This window comes from Centroberyx gerrardi, chromosome 8, assembly GCF_048128805.1.
Source record: "Centroberyx gerrardi isolate f3 chromosome 8, fCenGer3.hap1.cur.20231027, whole genome shotgun sequence".
NCBI classification, from domain to species: domain Eukaryota; kingdom Metazoa; phylum Chordata; class Actinopteri; order Beryciformes; family Berycidae; genus Centroberyx; species Centroberyx gerrardi.
In genome coordinates, this window is record NC_136004.1 from 20,506,892 (window position 1) to 20,523,938 (window position 17,047).

Consider the following 17,047-nt stretch of genomic DNA (forward strand, 5'->3'; position numbering starts at 1 on the left):
AATATGGTTGTGAATCTCTGCCTGCCGCATTTTCATACCACAGTCCATTGCAACAAGGTACAATACATTGCATAAAGCAAACTGATGTTGTTAATGGATTCATGGTATCTATGTGGAGATCTCCTCCTCCATCTGTGGTTCTCTTCTGTCCTGTTTCTTCTGATATATAAGTGTAAAGCTGCTACAACACACAGGTGACACAACAAGTCTTTACACTCGTTAATGGCACGCGCTCAGTAAGAATATTCGACAATTTGTCCGGTGTTTTTCATTCAATTTGGCTTGAATATAACATGACACGTGTCATACCCCATGTTGTGGGCTTCTGTTACATTTGTGCGAACTCTGTCCTCAGTCCATTTTATTTTGTCTTCAGAAGCAGACAGAGGAGAGGACGTCCAATGTTTTTTTTAGATGAACAGAAAGGCTCAAACTATGTAGACATGAAATAGGGCAGGATGGAGGTGGAGGACAAAGACTTGAAGATAAAGAAGCAGAGGGACAAGGTGGTGTGTGGGAGACTGAATCACAACTGACCTTGCTATGTTCCTCTTATTGGTGTTTGATAATCAGATATTGGCTTTATTTTCTCTGCCCTCGGTAACTGAATGATGTTCTTTCACTCTTTCAAGATATTATTTTCTTCAATAGTTGGTTTTTCTTATACTCCTTGTCTACCTCACCCTGTCCTCTTTCCACATTTTGGAGGGTCTTTTTACTTGTCATCTCTTCCTCCACTTTATGCTTTATGTAGTAATGATAATAATAATAATAAATGTAATTTATATAGCACTTGGAAAGCACAGTTGTAACAACTGTTACAAAGTGCTTTCCAAAACAATTAAGATAAATAAATACACTGAGTACATAGAACAGAAAACAAGTGTAGATTACAAATGAAAACAAATGTAAAGATAAAGTAAAATAAATTGTCTATATTTTACACACACACACTATTTTTTCCACCCCTTATACAGTTGTGTGCAGATGGGTATGATGTCACTAACCTTCTGTCGGCGGACCCTGCTGTCCGGAGACGGGGCTTCAAGCTGGAGTACTTTCTGCGTCCACCGGTACAGGTGAGACGACGCTGCCTGCTGTACTTTGTTAGAGGTTTACTTAAAATACATTTAGCCTCAGATCTGGTGAGATATTAGTCTGTAGAATTTTGGGGGGTAAATTCAGAAATGAATGCATTGATTGTCAAGGAGTATCACCCACTATAAATTTGTACAATCAAATATTAAATTATTATGTTTGGAGGATCAGCCTATTTACCCAGAAGGAGCCATAATAATTGAATGAGTAGTAGCTTCTATTTTTAACAGATTAGTTACTACCAGGATTAAAACCGAACACACAATATAATAAAATGAAATACGAATTTGGTAATGCCGATTCATCAGTTACATAAATATTGGAAGTCAATGGGCCTCATTCACGAAACTTTTCTTAAATTGTTCTTACTTTTGTTCTTAAGAAACATGCCTACGCAAAACCAACGTGGGATTCATGAAGCATGCGCAGTCTCGATTTTTGCGTATTCCAGGTGTATCTGATGATGAATGCCACTTGTTCCTTAATTGGATGCGCGTGCCTGTTGATGCTGATTAGCATAGGTAGACGCCCTGGCAACTCCATAAAAGGTCTGCTGTCTGAAGGGTCGTGCACAAATGGAAAGCATTACTGGAGTGGTGGAGAATGGCAAACAGACCCAAGAAGAAAAATTCAAACTCTGAAATAGAAGTGTTGTTGTCGGGAGTGAACTTTTTAAAAGTGTAAGCGGTGGAGTGACAGCAACTGAGAAAAAAAAAACATGGCAAGAAATTACTGATGCTGTCAATGCTGCAACATCAGAAACACACACCTTGAATTAAATTAAAAAGAAACGGGTTGACTTACAGTTAGAATCTAAAAAGCGAGGGCGATAGTCTAACTCCAAATAGATGCAGTTTATTAGCTCCAGGCAGACGGCAAGGCGCTGCCAAAATGTTTGGGGAAATAATATGGAGACTGTGCTGTCAGGTGTCCGGTCATCAGCGGAGTTGGACACTGGTTTAATTCAAGCAGCATCTCCATCTGATGGTAAGCTCAGACTTTAGGCTTTATAATAATATTGCTGGTTTTGACTGTAGCTCTTGACAGGAGCTTTCTTCCTGCGGTGTCCAAACTCATCACAGCCTTCCAGCTCAGTATGCTGCGCTCGCTCTGTGGCGGAGCGAGTGCACGTATGATTATATGATCTCTGCTGAGGGGTCTGAAGGTTTATCAGGTGTGTTATTAGCAATGTGGTCAAGGCAGAACCTCTTTCACCTAGAGAAAGACTAGTTAGTCTTGAGACTGGTTAATTTAACTTCCATTCAGTCCTATATGCACCGTGCGTCTCCATCAGCACCTGCTCAAGACGCACGACACCCTGCTGTTCTGCAGCACCAACGAGTCGTGGCTCCTCCTGGACAGGGGAAACCACATGTAGGAGGTTTAGGTTGGCACCACAAATTAATTGAATGTTTATGGTGTATTATTGTTTGCGATTTAAATAGGGAAATGCGTTTGGAGACGGTGCTTTGATGTGCACAGTCTATTGCTCCTGTGGTAAGATAAGATAGAACTTTATTGATCAATAAATAATATAATATGATAATATATATACGATACTAATTAATCACTTTAATCACTCATGTTTCCAATTGAATAGAATTGCCTGTGAATTTGTTCATATAAGCCTAGCTTTGTTAATATGGTTATTATCACCAGGCTTACAAATGGCCTGAAACACATTTTGTTGTTGATATGAGGTCTGGGACTGCTTTAATAGATTTCCCTTAAAAAATAAGGCATTTTAAGCAGAAACCACTTCATGCGTAATGCCCCACGCATGTTTCCAAACACACGTAGATTTTGATCGTACCAAAGAACAAATTCAGGTAAGAAAAAAAATGATGAATGCCGAAATGTTCGTGGAAATGTTCGTAAGTACACTTTAAGATCAAATCTGATCGTATGCACGTTTCGTGAATGAGGCCCATTGTCACTACCACTCTGTGGTAAATGGCTGGATGGCATGTCTGTCGCCTGGCAGAGTTGATTCTCCCTTTCAGAGATGATCTTCCTCCTCTTCCCATCTTCTGTCCCTTTTGTACTGAAAGGCCTCGATTATCCTTTTCTCAGAGGTAACTACATTCTAGCAGATTTATGGCTTCTTCCGTTGCAGACAGTATACTGTCACCACAGTAACTGTAAACATATTGGCATGACAACAATCTCCAAAATGTCCTCCTGTGTTCATGTTGCAAACCTGACGTGAGTGTTCTTACTAGTCCTATAGCAAAATAGTTTTTCCCTTTACAACCTAACCACACCCACACTTACATTTTTATCGTCTTAATATTTGCAAACCTCTACAATTTACAGACTGTAGGTCTGTAGCTACAGCAATATCCCTTTATAAATTCCATGCATTCTTCCTTATCATTAATGTTCACTTTCCCTACATTCCTCCCAGGTGACGCTGACGTTTGGCTTCCAGGTGGAGTTGTGCAGGGTGGACGTGGAGCTGTGGCCTTGGGGTATGGACCGAGGACAAGCCTGCAAGAAGCTGGAGATCAGCACCAGCTCTGATCCTCTACGTCCCCAGACCCTTGGCCCAGGTCAGGGTGACAAGCAGGGCCAGGAGAAGGAACAGAGACAGAGGCAGGGTAAGGGCCGGCACTGGAATAAACAGAGCCAAGAAAAAGAACAGCAGCATGGCAGTAGATCTGGCGAGTCTCATGGCCACCAGTGGAGCCTTCAGGCCCAGCAGTGGGGTGTGGAGGCTGTAGATGAGCCCCAACAAAGAGGCCATGCTGACAGGTGGCAGAGGACCCAACAGCACGCTCAGTCAAACACTGAAACCAGCCATCCTGAGCCAGAGTTTAAACTGGTGGGTCGCTGTGAACTGAGGGAGGAAACCCAGGTTTGTTTCTCCCACTCCCACTTTCGCCCCCGGCCCCCGTTCCCCACCCCTCCCCCATCACGGTCTGCAGGCTGTCGGCAAGAGGAGCTGTGGAGCAGGGGTGCGCTCTCATTGGGCTCTGTGACACAACTTCGTGTGACTGTGCCGTTTGGTGGTGCTGCCTCTGCACTGGGGCTCAAGGCTTTGGCAGTGTGGGGACAGCCTGCACGCTGCTGCCCCGCAGAAGATGTGGAGAGGATTAAGAGAACCCATGAGGCCAGCGAAAGACGGATGCCACGGCCTGGATTTTTTGCCCCATCTGTCAGTCAGCCAACACTGCCACTCCCAACAACTCCTAGGTAAGTGGTCGTTTAAGTTTTCATTTCAGTTATTGCGATGGTGCGCACCTTGTACTTGTGACATTGTGAGTCTGAATCTCAGTGTCCTTTCTCTCTCAACTTTGGCTCTTGGTTAAATAAAGCTGAAATTCCATTACATTTCTTACAACAATAATAATTATCTGCTGACTGTGTTCTCTGACTCTAGCCCTCTGTCAGTCCCAGAAGAGTTCCTTGACCCCTTAACCCAGGAAGTGATGACACTGCCCATGCTGCTGCCCAGTGGAGTGTCGGTGGACAGCGCCACCCTGGAGGAGTACCAGAAGAGGGAAGCCACTTGGGGTCGACCCCCCAACGACCCCTTCACAGGGGTCCCATTCACCGCAGCCTCCCAGCCACTCCCCAACCCCCACCTGAAAAGCCGCATTGATCACTTCCTCCTCCAGACGGGGGTGGGGTTGAGGGAGGGGGCGTTGGGGAGACGGGGTGAGGGAGAAAATCCACACCCATCAAGGCTCTTGGCTTCTAAGGTAGATGGAGAGTCCCAGAACTCTCCAGGTCCCAAAAAAGGGTCAATAAACCATACCATCCCATATAATGTTGGCACTGGAAACGCAAAGAGGACTACACAGATCAAAGACACTGGATTGGGAAATACATTAGAAAATGGGAATGACACATACAACTCCCAGCCTGAAAGCCCAGGGGATGGGCCTCATTCCAAAGATAGGAGAGTAGACTTGGGTAGAAGCAAGAAACGAGACCTACGTGGAAATCCCGAAGAACCAACAGAAACTTCAGTCAGTTCTTGTCACGCAAAGCAAAAACTACCTCAAACAAAAAGGCCAAGAACTGATGCAGCCTCCAGTGAGTATGGAAATATGTCAATTCAGTGTTTCTGCAGGTTCTGTAACAGTGAGTTGCTAAAACGTAAAACACATCTATAGCTTTCTTGTATGTGTGTGTGTGTTTCCATGTGTTTGTCTGCCATGCTGCCTGTTTGTCTGTGAATCAGTTTGTTGACTTTGTGTGTTTCTTCACCATACGTGCCTCAGCTCCCAGCAGCAGCTCCCATGAGCAGCGTCTGTCGGCCAGCCTGGACGAGGCCCTCCTCTGCGCCCTGCAGGGTCGACCCTCCTTCACCTCAAACTCCTCCCAGAGACAGAGAGACGTTACTACTGACACTGAGCCAGCTGACACCTCCCAACACAACCAACCACAACCAACAGGTACGAACCATTCAGAGTTAAAGGAAAAATCCACCCTAAAGCACTTAAACACTGTTAAAAAACACCTATTAGCGATGTACCTTGCCACTGTGGGCCTATTTTGTTGTTTGGTGGTGTATTATTCCTGCGGATAACTGTTTAATCGTAGATGCAGAATCTATCTAAAACATCAACAGTAAACATTTTGGTGATTCCCTCAGAATCCAAGAGCAAGGGTTTCTTTCTAGACTCACCATTTTGCACTGACATTCAACAATCATACACAGGAAGAACTCCATCATAGAAAAAGCAAGGAGTTAACAATTTTTCACTGACAGTTGCCTCAATGGACCACAATGCAATGCAGGCGCAATACGTTGTGTGTTTGGAGTAAGGGGTGTGACTCTCGCTTTTTCTCAACTGGGAAAACGTCAGCAATCAGTGACTGAAGTAGAAGTAGACATGGCAGATTGAGGAAAAGTGCATACACCAAAAAAAATAAATTACAACACTTCATCACAAAATAACTCCTGGAACACATTGAGCATCATAGATTGATGATATAACTGTGACAGAGTATCCAAGTGTGGAATTTTCCTTTAACTCCGGGGTGCGTAGGTAATGTTTTAAGGCAATGTAGCTGGGCGCCATTTTGCCAACAGTTAAAACGAACAGTATTTTTAATCTCAACACAATAGCCGAGTTAAATGAAACTCTGCTCCCAAAGCAAGCCAAGGCAATGCAGAAGAATGTTATATCAATATAAAACTGTTGACTCATTGGTAGGGCTGGGCAATAATTCAATATCATCGTTTATTGTCTTTCAGTGGAATCATATCATAATGATATTGTGGTATGATACACTATTATGTTGTCTAAACTGATGATAACAAGCACATTGTATTTAAAAGCTCTGATAAAATGAGGTATGAAACATTTAAGGAATATTATTTTGAAAGTTTTGTTTGGCATCAAACTTAACATTACTATGCAGTTCAGTGCGATGAACATCATTTGGATTATTTAACATGTAATTTTGCATATGTAAGCCATATCTTGATAAATATCGATAATCAAAAAGAATCCTTATGATTGGTGTTATTGATTTCGACCATATCGTCCTGCCCTACTCATTGGTAACTTTTCTCCTTCACACTTTCTTTCCAGATGAGAAGAAGTGTTCAGCCTGTTCCCGCTCCGTCTCTGCATACTCCACATCTGCGTCATCTGTCTACCGCCTAACCTGCGGTCACTTACTCTGCCACGCCTGCCTGCAGAGGATATCACGACCACTGAACTCTGTCGCTATAGTAACACCCAGTCACATCCTGTGTCCCACCTGCCGAAGCCCCGCCCCCCGCAGTGACATCATACGTGTGCATCACTGACAGATGACATACAATGAGCCTACGCTTTGTGGTTGTGCTGAACTCCAAAGTAAATAGATAACCTTTTATGGTTACAACAGTTGGCAAGTGACAACTCCTAGATGTAACAACATTGATGTACGGTGAACTTTCTTTCTGGGATTGTTTTGTCCTTTTAACACTCACTTTACAGATGAGTCAACTGTTGTTTACTAATGCATTGCATCATACCTGCTGAAGAGGTAAATTGACACAATGTGGACAAACATTACTCCAAATCCTATAAAAATCTACAGGTAACAACTGTTTCTCTATATTACTGCCAAATTTGTAGTTCTGTTGCCATATAATGTTCCACAGCCATTTCTGTTGCAGTATTTCTTTATTTCTCGTTCTCACTCCTTTTGGCGCCTAATTTACCAGTCTTTCATAAAGCTTTTCTTAGATTTTTCCTGGACCAACGAAGGCACAAAAGCATATCATAGTGGGCACTGTTTGTAATGGAAACAGGAAAAGAAAGGACATCGCTGAAAGAACAGACCTTTAAGAAATATTGCTCAGAAGAATACAAAAAAAATGTGTTGCTCACCTCCCTCCCACCGCCTCTCTCTGAAGATGGAAGTGTAGTTGCAGCCTTGGGTCTCCAGCCTTTGTACCGAGCCTTTGTGCATATGTTAAGAAAGCACAAAGAAAAGTTGCGAAACGGTGAAGTAATGAGAGCAACAGGCCAAGAGAGAGTAAATGGAAATCGAGTGGACCAAGGCTGTGTGGTCATTTGAGAAAGACAAACAGCCAATGCCATTTTTTACCCCTTCTTTATCTCAGGTCCGTCCTCACTTCCCTTCTTCTTCACTCCATCTCCGATTCATCAGTTTACATCCCCTTCGTATGCATTATACGTTGAAAAGGTAAACGGAGGCAGCCAATGCAATGGTACAGATTTTTTCAAGTACCAACATACAGTATATGCTGGCACAAATTCCCACGCTATATATTTCTGTGGCAAGTCTCCATCAGGCAGCATTAAAAAGCACAGTGTGTGAATTTGTGCCTTTTTACTGTATATAATGTCAGTTCTTATAGTACTGACTGCTTCCATCTCTCCTTTGGATTCTGTCTGGCATTGGTACATAGTTTTATTTTCTACTGCCTTTCTCCGTTTTGCCTCTAAAGTGCAATGTTAGAAAATATGGATATTTCTTAGCACGGATGATATCAGCCCTCCTTCCTTGAGTGTCCATACCCTTATACTCAGTTTCTACCTTTAAACGCTCCACTCTATGATATGTTTTTGGGTATTTGATTGTTTATCCAAAAGGGTAAAACAGACCAAAGAAAGGAAAACGGGCATTTATTAGTCTTCACAATCACAAACAGGAATCATTTATACGTTGGTTTCCTTGACAACCTGATGCTTAACCAAGGTCATGATCCTGTATCCGTTCAGTAAGAGCAAAGGCTGAAAACAGTTTACATGCGCGCACACATAGATGCTCATTTTGGTGAATTGGAGACGGATAAAACATCAGCTGGGGTAGAAACATCTTTAAGTACAAGTGGAAGATGAATTAGTGAAATTATAGTCTGAGTATTATTCACAAACTGTCATGATGTTAAGTAATGCTTCCACTAGTCACATTGTACTGGTTAGTATTGTCATGGGAATACTGGTATGTCTCTCACTTTTGCATTCCTTACAGTTGGTTGCTTGTAATGTTGGTGATCTAAGAATTCAAGCTTATTCTTCTGTTGCATTCATTGTAAGCTGCTCTGGAAAACAGGATCAGCTCAATGCCTAAATTGTAAATTGTCCACCATCAATCATAAATTCTTTCACCACTCTTAGTGAGGTGAAATTGGTATGCATTTATTTCAAAATTTATTGGAAATATGAGGAACCTGTTGTGTTTCTGAAGTCAGCCATGTTTTCAACATCATTTTAACTGTTTCAAATTGTTCATATGTGAATATAAAATAATGAGACCACATTCTGTTGTATGTATTGATGGAGCAGGCTTGAATGCTGTGAGTCTAATTAAAGGACTTCTTCACACTTGCTTTATGTGGCTTACTGTTTTTCTCAACTTAATCGTTTTCCATTTGCATGTTAATCAGCTGCATAACGCTTAATCAGCAGAATATAAGCCTAAGCATGCAACAAGAAGTTGTTCAAAGAATAATGAACCTACATGTTGATGTGTCTATTTGAAATGCTAATCTTGTTTTGCTCATTTTCTCATTAATCTAAAATTATGTCGAGGAAATGATTGTTGTGACCTGATCCTTGTTTGATGGTGACACTGCCATGTGTAGAATGACATGTAAAAACTCTCTGTGCTTCAGTGATGAACAGTGATTGGCTTGGCATTTCTCTGAACTGCATGTCTGAGCTGTTCATGATCAACATGAAATGTACTTAATCAATGGCTCATTGGAGAAAATCGAATTAGTTGTCCACAAGTCCAATTAGTTGTTCATGTTAAGTCATTTTTTGTGTGTGCCCTCATGCCATCCATTATGCTGGCTGAAATAATTCAGAAAAGTTATGCCAAATAAGTGTGGCACAGTCTTGAATACAGACTAGGCATCTTCTGCTGTCAGGTACATTGCTGTTTTCTTGTGTAGATTTGTTAGATGGCACATATCTGATGCAGAGGCATATCTGGTGCGACCTCTGTCTCGCGCACACGCGGCGCGCACTTCTGTACTTCGTGCATGCGTGCGTGTGGAGAGCAGAACAGCACGATACTGACGTCAATTATGAGTGTCAACCGCTTTGTCAGATCATATCCATCTGCTTATAAGTAACGGATCGACTCGGACATCTGTCACACATCCGCCAGGCGGAGGAAATCCAGGTGCGCAGCGCTCATCCAAACGGACAGCCATGCCTCACTCCATGTTTCCACTGTGCGTCCTGGGACTCCTCGCCCTCTCCTCCGCCTGCTACATCCAGAACTGCCCCCGAGGAGGGAAGCGCGCCCTGCCGGAGACTGGACTCAAACAGGTGAGAGAACCAAGCACTTGATTAATCAAGTGAGAAATCTTCATTTTCTTTCTTTTTTTTATTTGATGGATCTTTTTTTAGGCTGTTTTACGCACCACATGCGTGCAGGTCCAGGATCGTACGAGCAAAAGTGAGCGAGATTGAAAATTACTGTGCTGCAAACTCCCATAATTCTATATTTTAAAATATTGTATTATTTTTTTGAATATATTTAGAATGTAGAATATAATATATTTTTAAATATTGCCTTTGTTTATAAGAGAGTTGGTCCTCAAATCATACAAGACAAATGGAATTTATCTTGATTTGATAAAATGATGAGATTAAACTTTATTGAAAATTAGGCAATTAGGTTATTGCAGCATCAAAAGAAATGGGATTCAGCAGGGAAAACAGAAAAATATATAAGCACGCAAATATAACGTAGGCAATAAAAAACAGTTGAAACAATGAGAATTATAACAAAAAAAGCAATACAATAAAATATTTGGGGGTTATGCAAACGTATGCTGCTGAAAATTTAAACACTCAGAGAATGTGCAGAAATATTATCAGAGGAAAAAAACAGTGCAACAAATAGATGTGAAATTTGTGCAATAGCCTGTAAATATATACATAGGTATGAATATTTTCTATTTATGTGTGTATATACATTATATTACATTATGTAATTTAGCAGATGTTTAGCAAATGTACTGGAGTTTATAGCCTAAAAGTAATGAAATGGGAACAGAAATTACATAGTTTAATGAATTACAAAAGTGAGTTCATTTGCTTTCTAGCACTTACAGGCTTACATCTATCCACTTTCTCCTCCAGTGCATGTCCTGTGGCCCCGGGGACAGGGGCCGCTGCTTCGGCCCCAGTATCTGCTGCGGAGAGGGCCTGGGCTGCCTGCTGGGCTCCCCAGAAACAGCTCACTGTGTGGAGGAGAACTACCTGCTCACCCCCTGCCAGGCCGGAGGGAGACCCTGTGGATCTGAGGGAGGACGCTGCGCTGCTGCAGGACTCTGCTGTAACTCAGGTACAGTCTGCTCTGATTATTTGGATTTTTTTGCCGTGTTCAGTCGAGTTAATAGACCTGCATGTGCTATGTATTGCAATGGAACAAGATGCAAGAACAAGAATAGGGATAAAGTCTATGTGTGTCATTTTACCCATCCATGGGCACAGCCTGAATAAAGTTTTCTTTCCTTTCCTTTCCTTTCCTTTCCTTTCCTTTCTTCTTTATTCTTTCCTGTCCTTATTCTCTTCTGTTTGACAGAGAGCTGTGCTGTGGACTTGGACTGCCTGGGGGAGAGCGAGGCCTCAGACCCGGCTCACGGCTCTGCAGGATCGCCTGCAGAGCTGCTGTTGCGCCTGCTGCATGTGGCCACTAGAGGACAGACTGAGTACTGATAACTGAAGAGGTTCCTCTCCGCAGAGCCTGGGTTCCTAGAAGTGCAGCAGAGCGAAGATCATCTCTGCTCCACTGTAGGCCAACAAAGAAAGATGATCTTAGTGTTGAGGTCCTTTAGCGAAACCTGACCTATAACCTTACAAATCAAACTTCATTCTCATCCTTATCCCCTACCACTGTGACGGCCAGAGAAAGATAACTATCTTCAGCTTGTTTAGTGATTGGCTGTGTAGGTTTCCTGTAGGCTGTAAGGCCGCATATCTTATCCAGACCCTGGGGACGAGGAACCATGATAATGGGTGGTAGCTACAGTCTGAGTATTTAAAGGCAACAAGTGCATTGAAAACAGCATTGCATGTTTGTTCCCAACGTAGAAATGTATATACTAATGCACATAATGTAAACAAAGATTTTTTCTGTTTGATGGGATATTACAGATCTCAGTGCTACTAATTCAAATGTGTGAGCTGTAACACAAAACACTGTGTAAATAGGTGATATCCATGTAAAACAGGTGACTGACAATGCTTGAACAATCACTACTATTGAAATAAAGCGTAGTAGAAATGTAAGCCCATTGTACTGTACAAACTGATACAAATCTAATTTAAATGAACTTGTTGAAAGTCATTAGTGTTATGATATTGTAAGCAAAAGGGAGCAACAATACAGAATATATCACTGCCAAAACACCTCTGTTGTCTCTTAAAGTCATCCTTGAGCTCTTACATTAATTACAGCTTAAACAAACAGTTGATTCACTGATAAAACCTGTTATTGGTTTATGGTTTATCTTCCCTCTGCTCACCTTTTCCTGTGAGAATGTGTGTGTGTGTGTGTGTGTGTGTGTGTGTGTGTGTGTGTGTGTGTGTGTGAGAAAGAGAAAGAGAGAGAGAGAGAGAGAGAGAGAGAGAATGGAATGTGGAGTTACCTAACCACACAGTTTCAGTAATATAGACTACTTCTGGGAAATCATGTGTGACAGTTGCTGCAGTTTTATTAGCTGCTTTAATGATCTAAATTGTGCTTTAATATGCACAATTTTTGGAGTGCTTTCATCTCTTGTATCTCCAACCCACACTGTGTGAGGAAGTCCAGCACTCAGATCGGCTGTTGCACTTCATGTAGTTGTGATAAGTACGCTGTGACAGTACGCTTGTAGGTTTCATGATTTGACCCCTATATGGAACAATAATTTTCTCTTGACTGGCTCCATGCCTTTCACCTTCCCCCAATGGGCTAACCAGGGTATATATGTTCTTAGTGACATTTTCAACCAACAAGGTCTCCGTTCTTTACCAGGCTTCTCATGGTTCTTCTACCTTAAACTTCGTACTGCCTTAAAAACGTATGGAGTACCTTGGGACTCTCCCACAGTTTCCCATCCCCTTGTAAAACTTTTTCATTCTGCTTTAACGTCTGGGTTTGTATCCTCAACCTATGATAGATTATCAAAACACAACATTAACCACCTGTTACATCGGTCTGGGATAGAGACCTTGACGACCTCGGATTTGAATTGGATTGGCCTAAGATATGGAATAATGTTTTCTCCTCTTCCAAGAACCTTGCTCATCAGCTGATTCATTTTAAGTTTGCACATAGTCAAATCAAGTCAAGTCAAGTTTATTGGAGAGAACATTTAAAAACAACTGTAGTTGACCAAAGTGCTGTACAGTGCAAAGATGCCAGACAGTGGGCACACAATGAAAGAAACAAAACATATCAAATACAATGAATAAGAGTACACAGAAATCAAAAACAGGGCAACAACAAGTGTATACACACACACACACACACACACACACACAAACACACACACCTCTACCCACAGAGCAGTCAGGAGGATTCAAACGCTAAGGAGTAGAAATGAGTTTTTAACCTGGATTTAAAAGTGTTGATGGAAGGGGCGGACCTGACTGAGTGGGGAAGGTTGTTCCATAATCTAGGGGCTGCAACTGCAAAGGCACGATCTCCCTTGAGCTTCAGTCTAGACCGTGGAACGACCAAGAGGTCTTGGTTAGATGACCTGAGGACCCTGGGGGTCGCAGGGGTGCAGAGGAGCTCTGACTAATAAGCAGGTGCTAACCCATTAAAGGCTTTAAAAACAAACAGTAGAATTTTAAAATTGATTCTGAAGCGTATGGGGAGCCAGTGAAGAGAGGCCAGCACAGGGGTGATGTGGTCCCTCTTCCTGGAGCCAGTCAGAAGCCTGGCAGCAGCATTTTGGACTAGTTGTAAGCGTGACATGGAAGATTGACTAATACCAAAATATAAGGAGTTACAATAATCCAGTCGAGACGAAATAAAAGCATGGATGACTTTTTCAAAATCACAGAATGAGACAAATTGTTTGATTTTGGAGATGTTTCTTAGTTGGAAGAAGCTTGCTTTTACTACTGATTTTACCTGTTTTTAAAATTTGAGGGCCGAATCAAATATCACACCCAGATTTTTGGCAGACGGTTTGACATAGGTAGCTAGCTGGCCCAGGTTTTTGGTAATAATGTTTGTGGAATCGGGAGGGCCGAATAAAACGATTTCAGATTTTTTGTTGTTTAATTGAAGAAAGTTTTGAGCCATCCAGATTATATTTTTGAATGATTTGACCCAGCGGGAGCATGTAAATGGAGAAAAGAATTGGACCTAGAATAGAACCTTGGGGGACCCCACAGGAAATATTGGCTGAGGATGAAGAGAAGGTACCTATATTGACAGAGAAGGTTCTGTTATTCAGGTATGAGGTGAGCCAGGCCAGAGCTCTGCCACCAATACCGACTCCATTTTTGAGACCGTCAATTAATATGGCATGGTCAACAGTGTCGAAGGCAGCAGTGAGGTCTAATAGGAGTAGTAATGCACAATCTCCAGAATCAGTAGCAAGGAGCAGGTTGTTTGATACATAGAGTCTACTTTACACCGGAGCGCAGATTCAGACTGAAACTTACTGATAGTGATCATGTGACAGGTGTTCCCACTCTGAACTAGGAACCTTTATGCGTATGTTTTGGGATTGTGTAACCGTGAATTCTCTCTGGGTACATGTTGTTGAAACATTAGTTTTATAACTGAACTGGCAGGAAGTGTCACCAATCATGCCAGCAGGTGAAACTTGGCAACAGAAGTAAAATTTTCCCAATTTTTGCCTTCTACTGTCTAAGAAAATGGATGTAACAGTAAACATGGACGCGCCTGCTCCTCTTGTCTCCTCTTCCAACAAAAATAAAGTAGTCAATAAGCAGGAGCTTTCGTCAAGTCCAGAAAAACATGTGAGAAAAAAAAAAAGATGCAAAACTGGCTAAACTATTCAAATTTTCTGCTTGGCTTTCTATTCATTTGCCGTTATGGTTGACTGACATCCGGCAGTGCCGATCCCTATGGCTTTGACTGGGCCACAGAGTGGGTGCTGCGTGAGTAATGCTGTGTACCTTCCTGACACGCAATCTACTGCAAAATGCAACAAGTCGAACTGTTTGAACTGAAGAGACTTTGTTTGACTTGGACCATCACACTGTTCAGGAGCCTGTCAGGAGTTTGGAAAGGCATTTGGAGAATCGTATCTGGTTGGCCAACAACATCCCGGTTTTGAGTGCAGAGAAGGACGGATGCAGTGGTGGCTGCACACAAGACCACAAAGATTTTATAAACTGTAAAAATAAATAAAATATAATAAAATATATATATATATGTTTAAAATATGTTTATTCAATATTGTGGATCTAGACAGAGACATAATTTAAAACTTTTTCTTTCTTTCTTTCTTTCTTTCTTTCTTTCTTTCTTTCTTTCTTTCTTTCTTTCTTTATTCATTTCTCTCTCTTTCTCTATCTTTCTCTTTCTCTCTTTCTTTCTTTCTCTCTCTCTTTATCTGTCTCTCTGTCTCTTTCTTTCGTTCTTTCTTTCTTTCTTTCTTTTCATCCTGTCCCTATCTCAGTTCTGTTACAGAAATACAGATTATTGTGACTGCTGCCTCGTCTGTATTTACACTTTTCAAACAAATTAAAGTTCTGATAAATTTACCATTTAAACAAGATTTAAGCAAACTCTCATGAATTCTGACAATGCAGACGATGTGTTCAAATGAACTGGACAGTCCTTGACCTGCCTCACATTGTAAAAGGTTGACCTACTTCCTTTAGTGAACGAGGCCGCGGGTCATGCAGCTGTAGGCAAGAGTCATTGCAACATGTAGGACCAGTGGCAAGATTCAGTCTTGAAGACCAAGAGAGGTGCTCTAGGTAAAATTCAAGGTATCAAGTAATTTCAGTTCATTGAATCAAATGTCACTGCTGTCAAAAAAACAGCAGTCTTTGCCCTTCATGAGGGAGACAAAGTGAATCCTGTGATTTTGAAGGCTTATGAGAGCAGGGTATCACCTCATTAAAACACCATATTGAAACATATCTGAAAACAGATCAATATCCAAGTTAAAGTTAAAAAGTTAAAAAAAAAAAGAAATTCAATATTTAAACCTATAAAGTTGACATGGCTTGATGTTTTTTTTTCTTTAAGGTCGTCCAGACTCTTGAGAGGTTGGCATGTCATCAACACTTGTGTGTCAGCAGGAGCTTCATCATGCAAACCCATTTCAAAGAAACGAGATACAAGCCAAACGTTATTCAGACAATGTTTTCGTTTGTCTGCTTTCATCGCTCCCATAAAAGCAACTTTACCAGCCTCAAAAACAAACACTGCAGTTAGTCAATCGTCCATGCCACCAGGAAATTCCCTTAGGGATTAGCTTCACTTTTTCAAATAATATGTTGAGTGGCATGCGTGCTGTATGAAATTGCACAACATGTGATGAAGGGTTGTATGCCACACCTGAGCTCACGGTGCAGTGAGCCTGTGAAACGCTCTCTCTCCTGCTGAGACTTCAGGACACACAGCCTCGGAGTTTGCAGGAGGAACCAGAATCAGGATCAGGTTCAACTCATTACTTCTCATCACAGATCAATATCTTTCTCAACGCTATTTCAGCTCTTCCCTTATTAAAACCTGTCCTGTTTTGGTATACAACCCAGGTACATCAAACAAAAGTTACACTTCATTGATCCCTGTAGGGAAATTCTCTTTTCGCCTGCGCCCTTCCACAGAAAGGTCAGAGGTCAGCAAGGTGTTCAGCTTCTTGCTCATGGACACTTCAGCAGGGCGGGTGCTTGCCGACTCGGGGGCTTGAATCCGTGTCCTTTGGGTGAAGGGTGCCCAAATGGTTCACAGATCAATCCTTTTTTCAACATTGAGACACTGCTCTAGTCTCCTTTTGCTACACATCGAGCCTCGACTAACCTTATTCTACTCACATTAACTAATTAGTCTCAAGACGTCAAATATCAAATGTGACAGTTTTTCTTTTAAGACTTGCATTACTTTGGTATATGCTAACATTTGACCTTGATTGTTGACTGTTGACCTATATTATGTCTTTTGTGTCCCTGGGTGTGAGACTGTGCTTAGCTCTCATGCGGTAACTGGCAATCAAATGAGATCACACTCCATTAATGTAGAAGTTATTAAACCTGTTGCAGCCTGTTTCAGTGCAGCATACCAGTACACACAATAGTTTGAAAAAAACAATAAAGAAAATGAAAGTAACACGTTTGTATTCATGAAGAAGTTTAACTTTACACGGGTTATTACTTTGGGATCATTATTTTCTAACCTTGTGGTTGTCTGTGTTTCATTAAGTTTTTGGTTGGTGTATAAATGGCTGTGACTCATGCACGCACTTGCACATGCCCAAGATCTGTGTGTTTGTGTGTGTGTGTGTGTGTGTGTGTGTGTGTGTGTGTGT

At 41.7% G+C, this 17,047-nt stretch overlaps 2 protein-coding genes across 2 annotated transcripts; both read left to right on the top strand.

Annotated features, from left to right (window-relative positions):
• Positions 1–7,635, top strand: ubox5 (U-box domain containing 5). Its single transcript, XM_071894837.2, has 6 exons — positions 1–57; positions 978–1,079; positions 3,506–4,293; positions 4,481–5,139; positions 5,328–5,501; positions 6,648–7,635. Exons 1-6 carry the CDS (start codon positions 4–6, stop codon positions 6,866–6,868), a joined length of 1,998 nt encoding a protein of 665 aa, XP_071750938.2. The 5' UTR covers positions 1–3; the 3' UTR covers positions 6,869–7,635.
• A 2,099-nt stretch (positions 7,636–9,734) lies between these two features.
• Positions 9,735–11,252, top strand: avp (arginine vasopressin). The gene is made up of 4 exons (XM_071894786.1): positions 9,735–9,854; positions 10,455–10,457; positions 10,674–10,878; positions 11,119–11,252. Exons 1-4 carry the CDS (start codon positions 9,735–9,737, stop codon positions 11,250–11,252), a joined length of 462 nt encoding a protein of 153 aa, XP_071750887.1.
• The last annotated feature ends 5,795 nt before the right edge of the window (positions 11,253–17,047 follow it).

Excerpts from the sequence above, each read along its gene's own strand:
- ubox5 (XM_071894837.2), top strand. The coding sequence starts at position 4 with ATGGTTGTGAATCTCTGCCTGCCGCATTTTCATACCACAGTCCATTGC. Across the intron at positions 58-977 it reads CCACAGTCCATTGCAACAAG|TTGTGTGCAGATGGGTATGA; the intron begins GTACAATACATT and ends CCCCTTATACAG. Across the intron at positions 5,140-5,327 it reads AAGAACTGATGCAGCCTCCA|CTCCCAGCAGCAGCTCCCAT; the intron begins GTGAGTATGGAA and ends TACGTGCCTCAG.
- avp (XM_071894786.1), top strand. The coding sequence starts at position 9,735 with ATGCCTCACTCCATGTTTCCACTGTGCGTCCTGGGACTCCTCGCCCTC. Across the intron at positions 10,879-11,118 it reads AGGACTCTGCTGTAACTCAG|AGAGCTGTGCTGTGGACTTG; the intron begins GTACAGTCTGCT and ends TCTGTTTGACAG.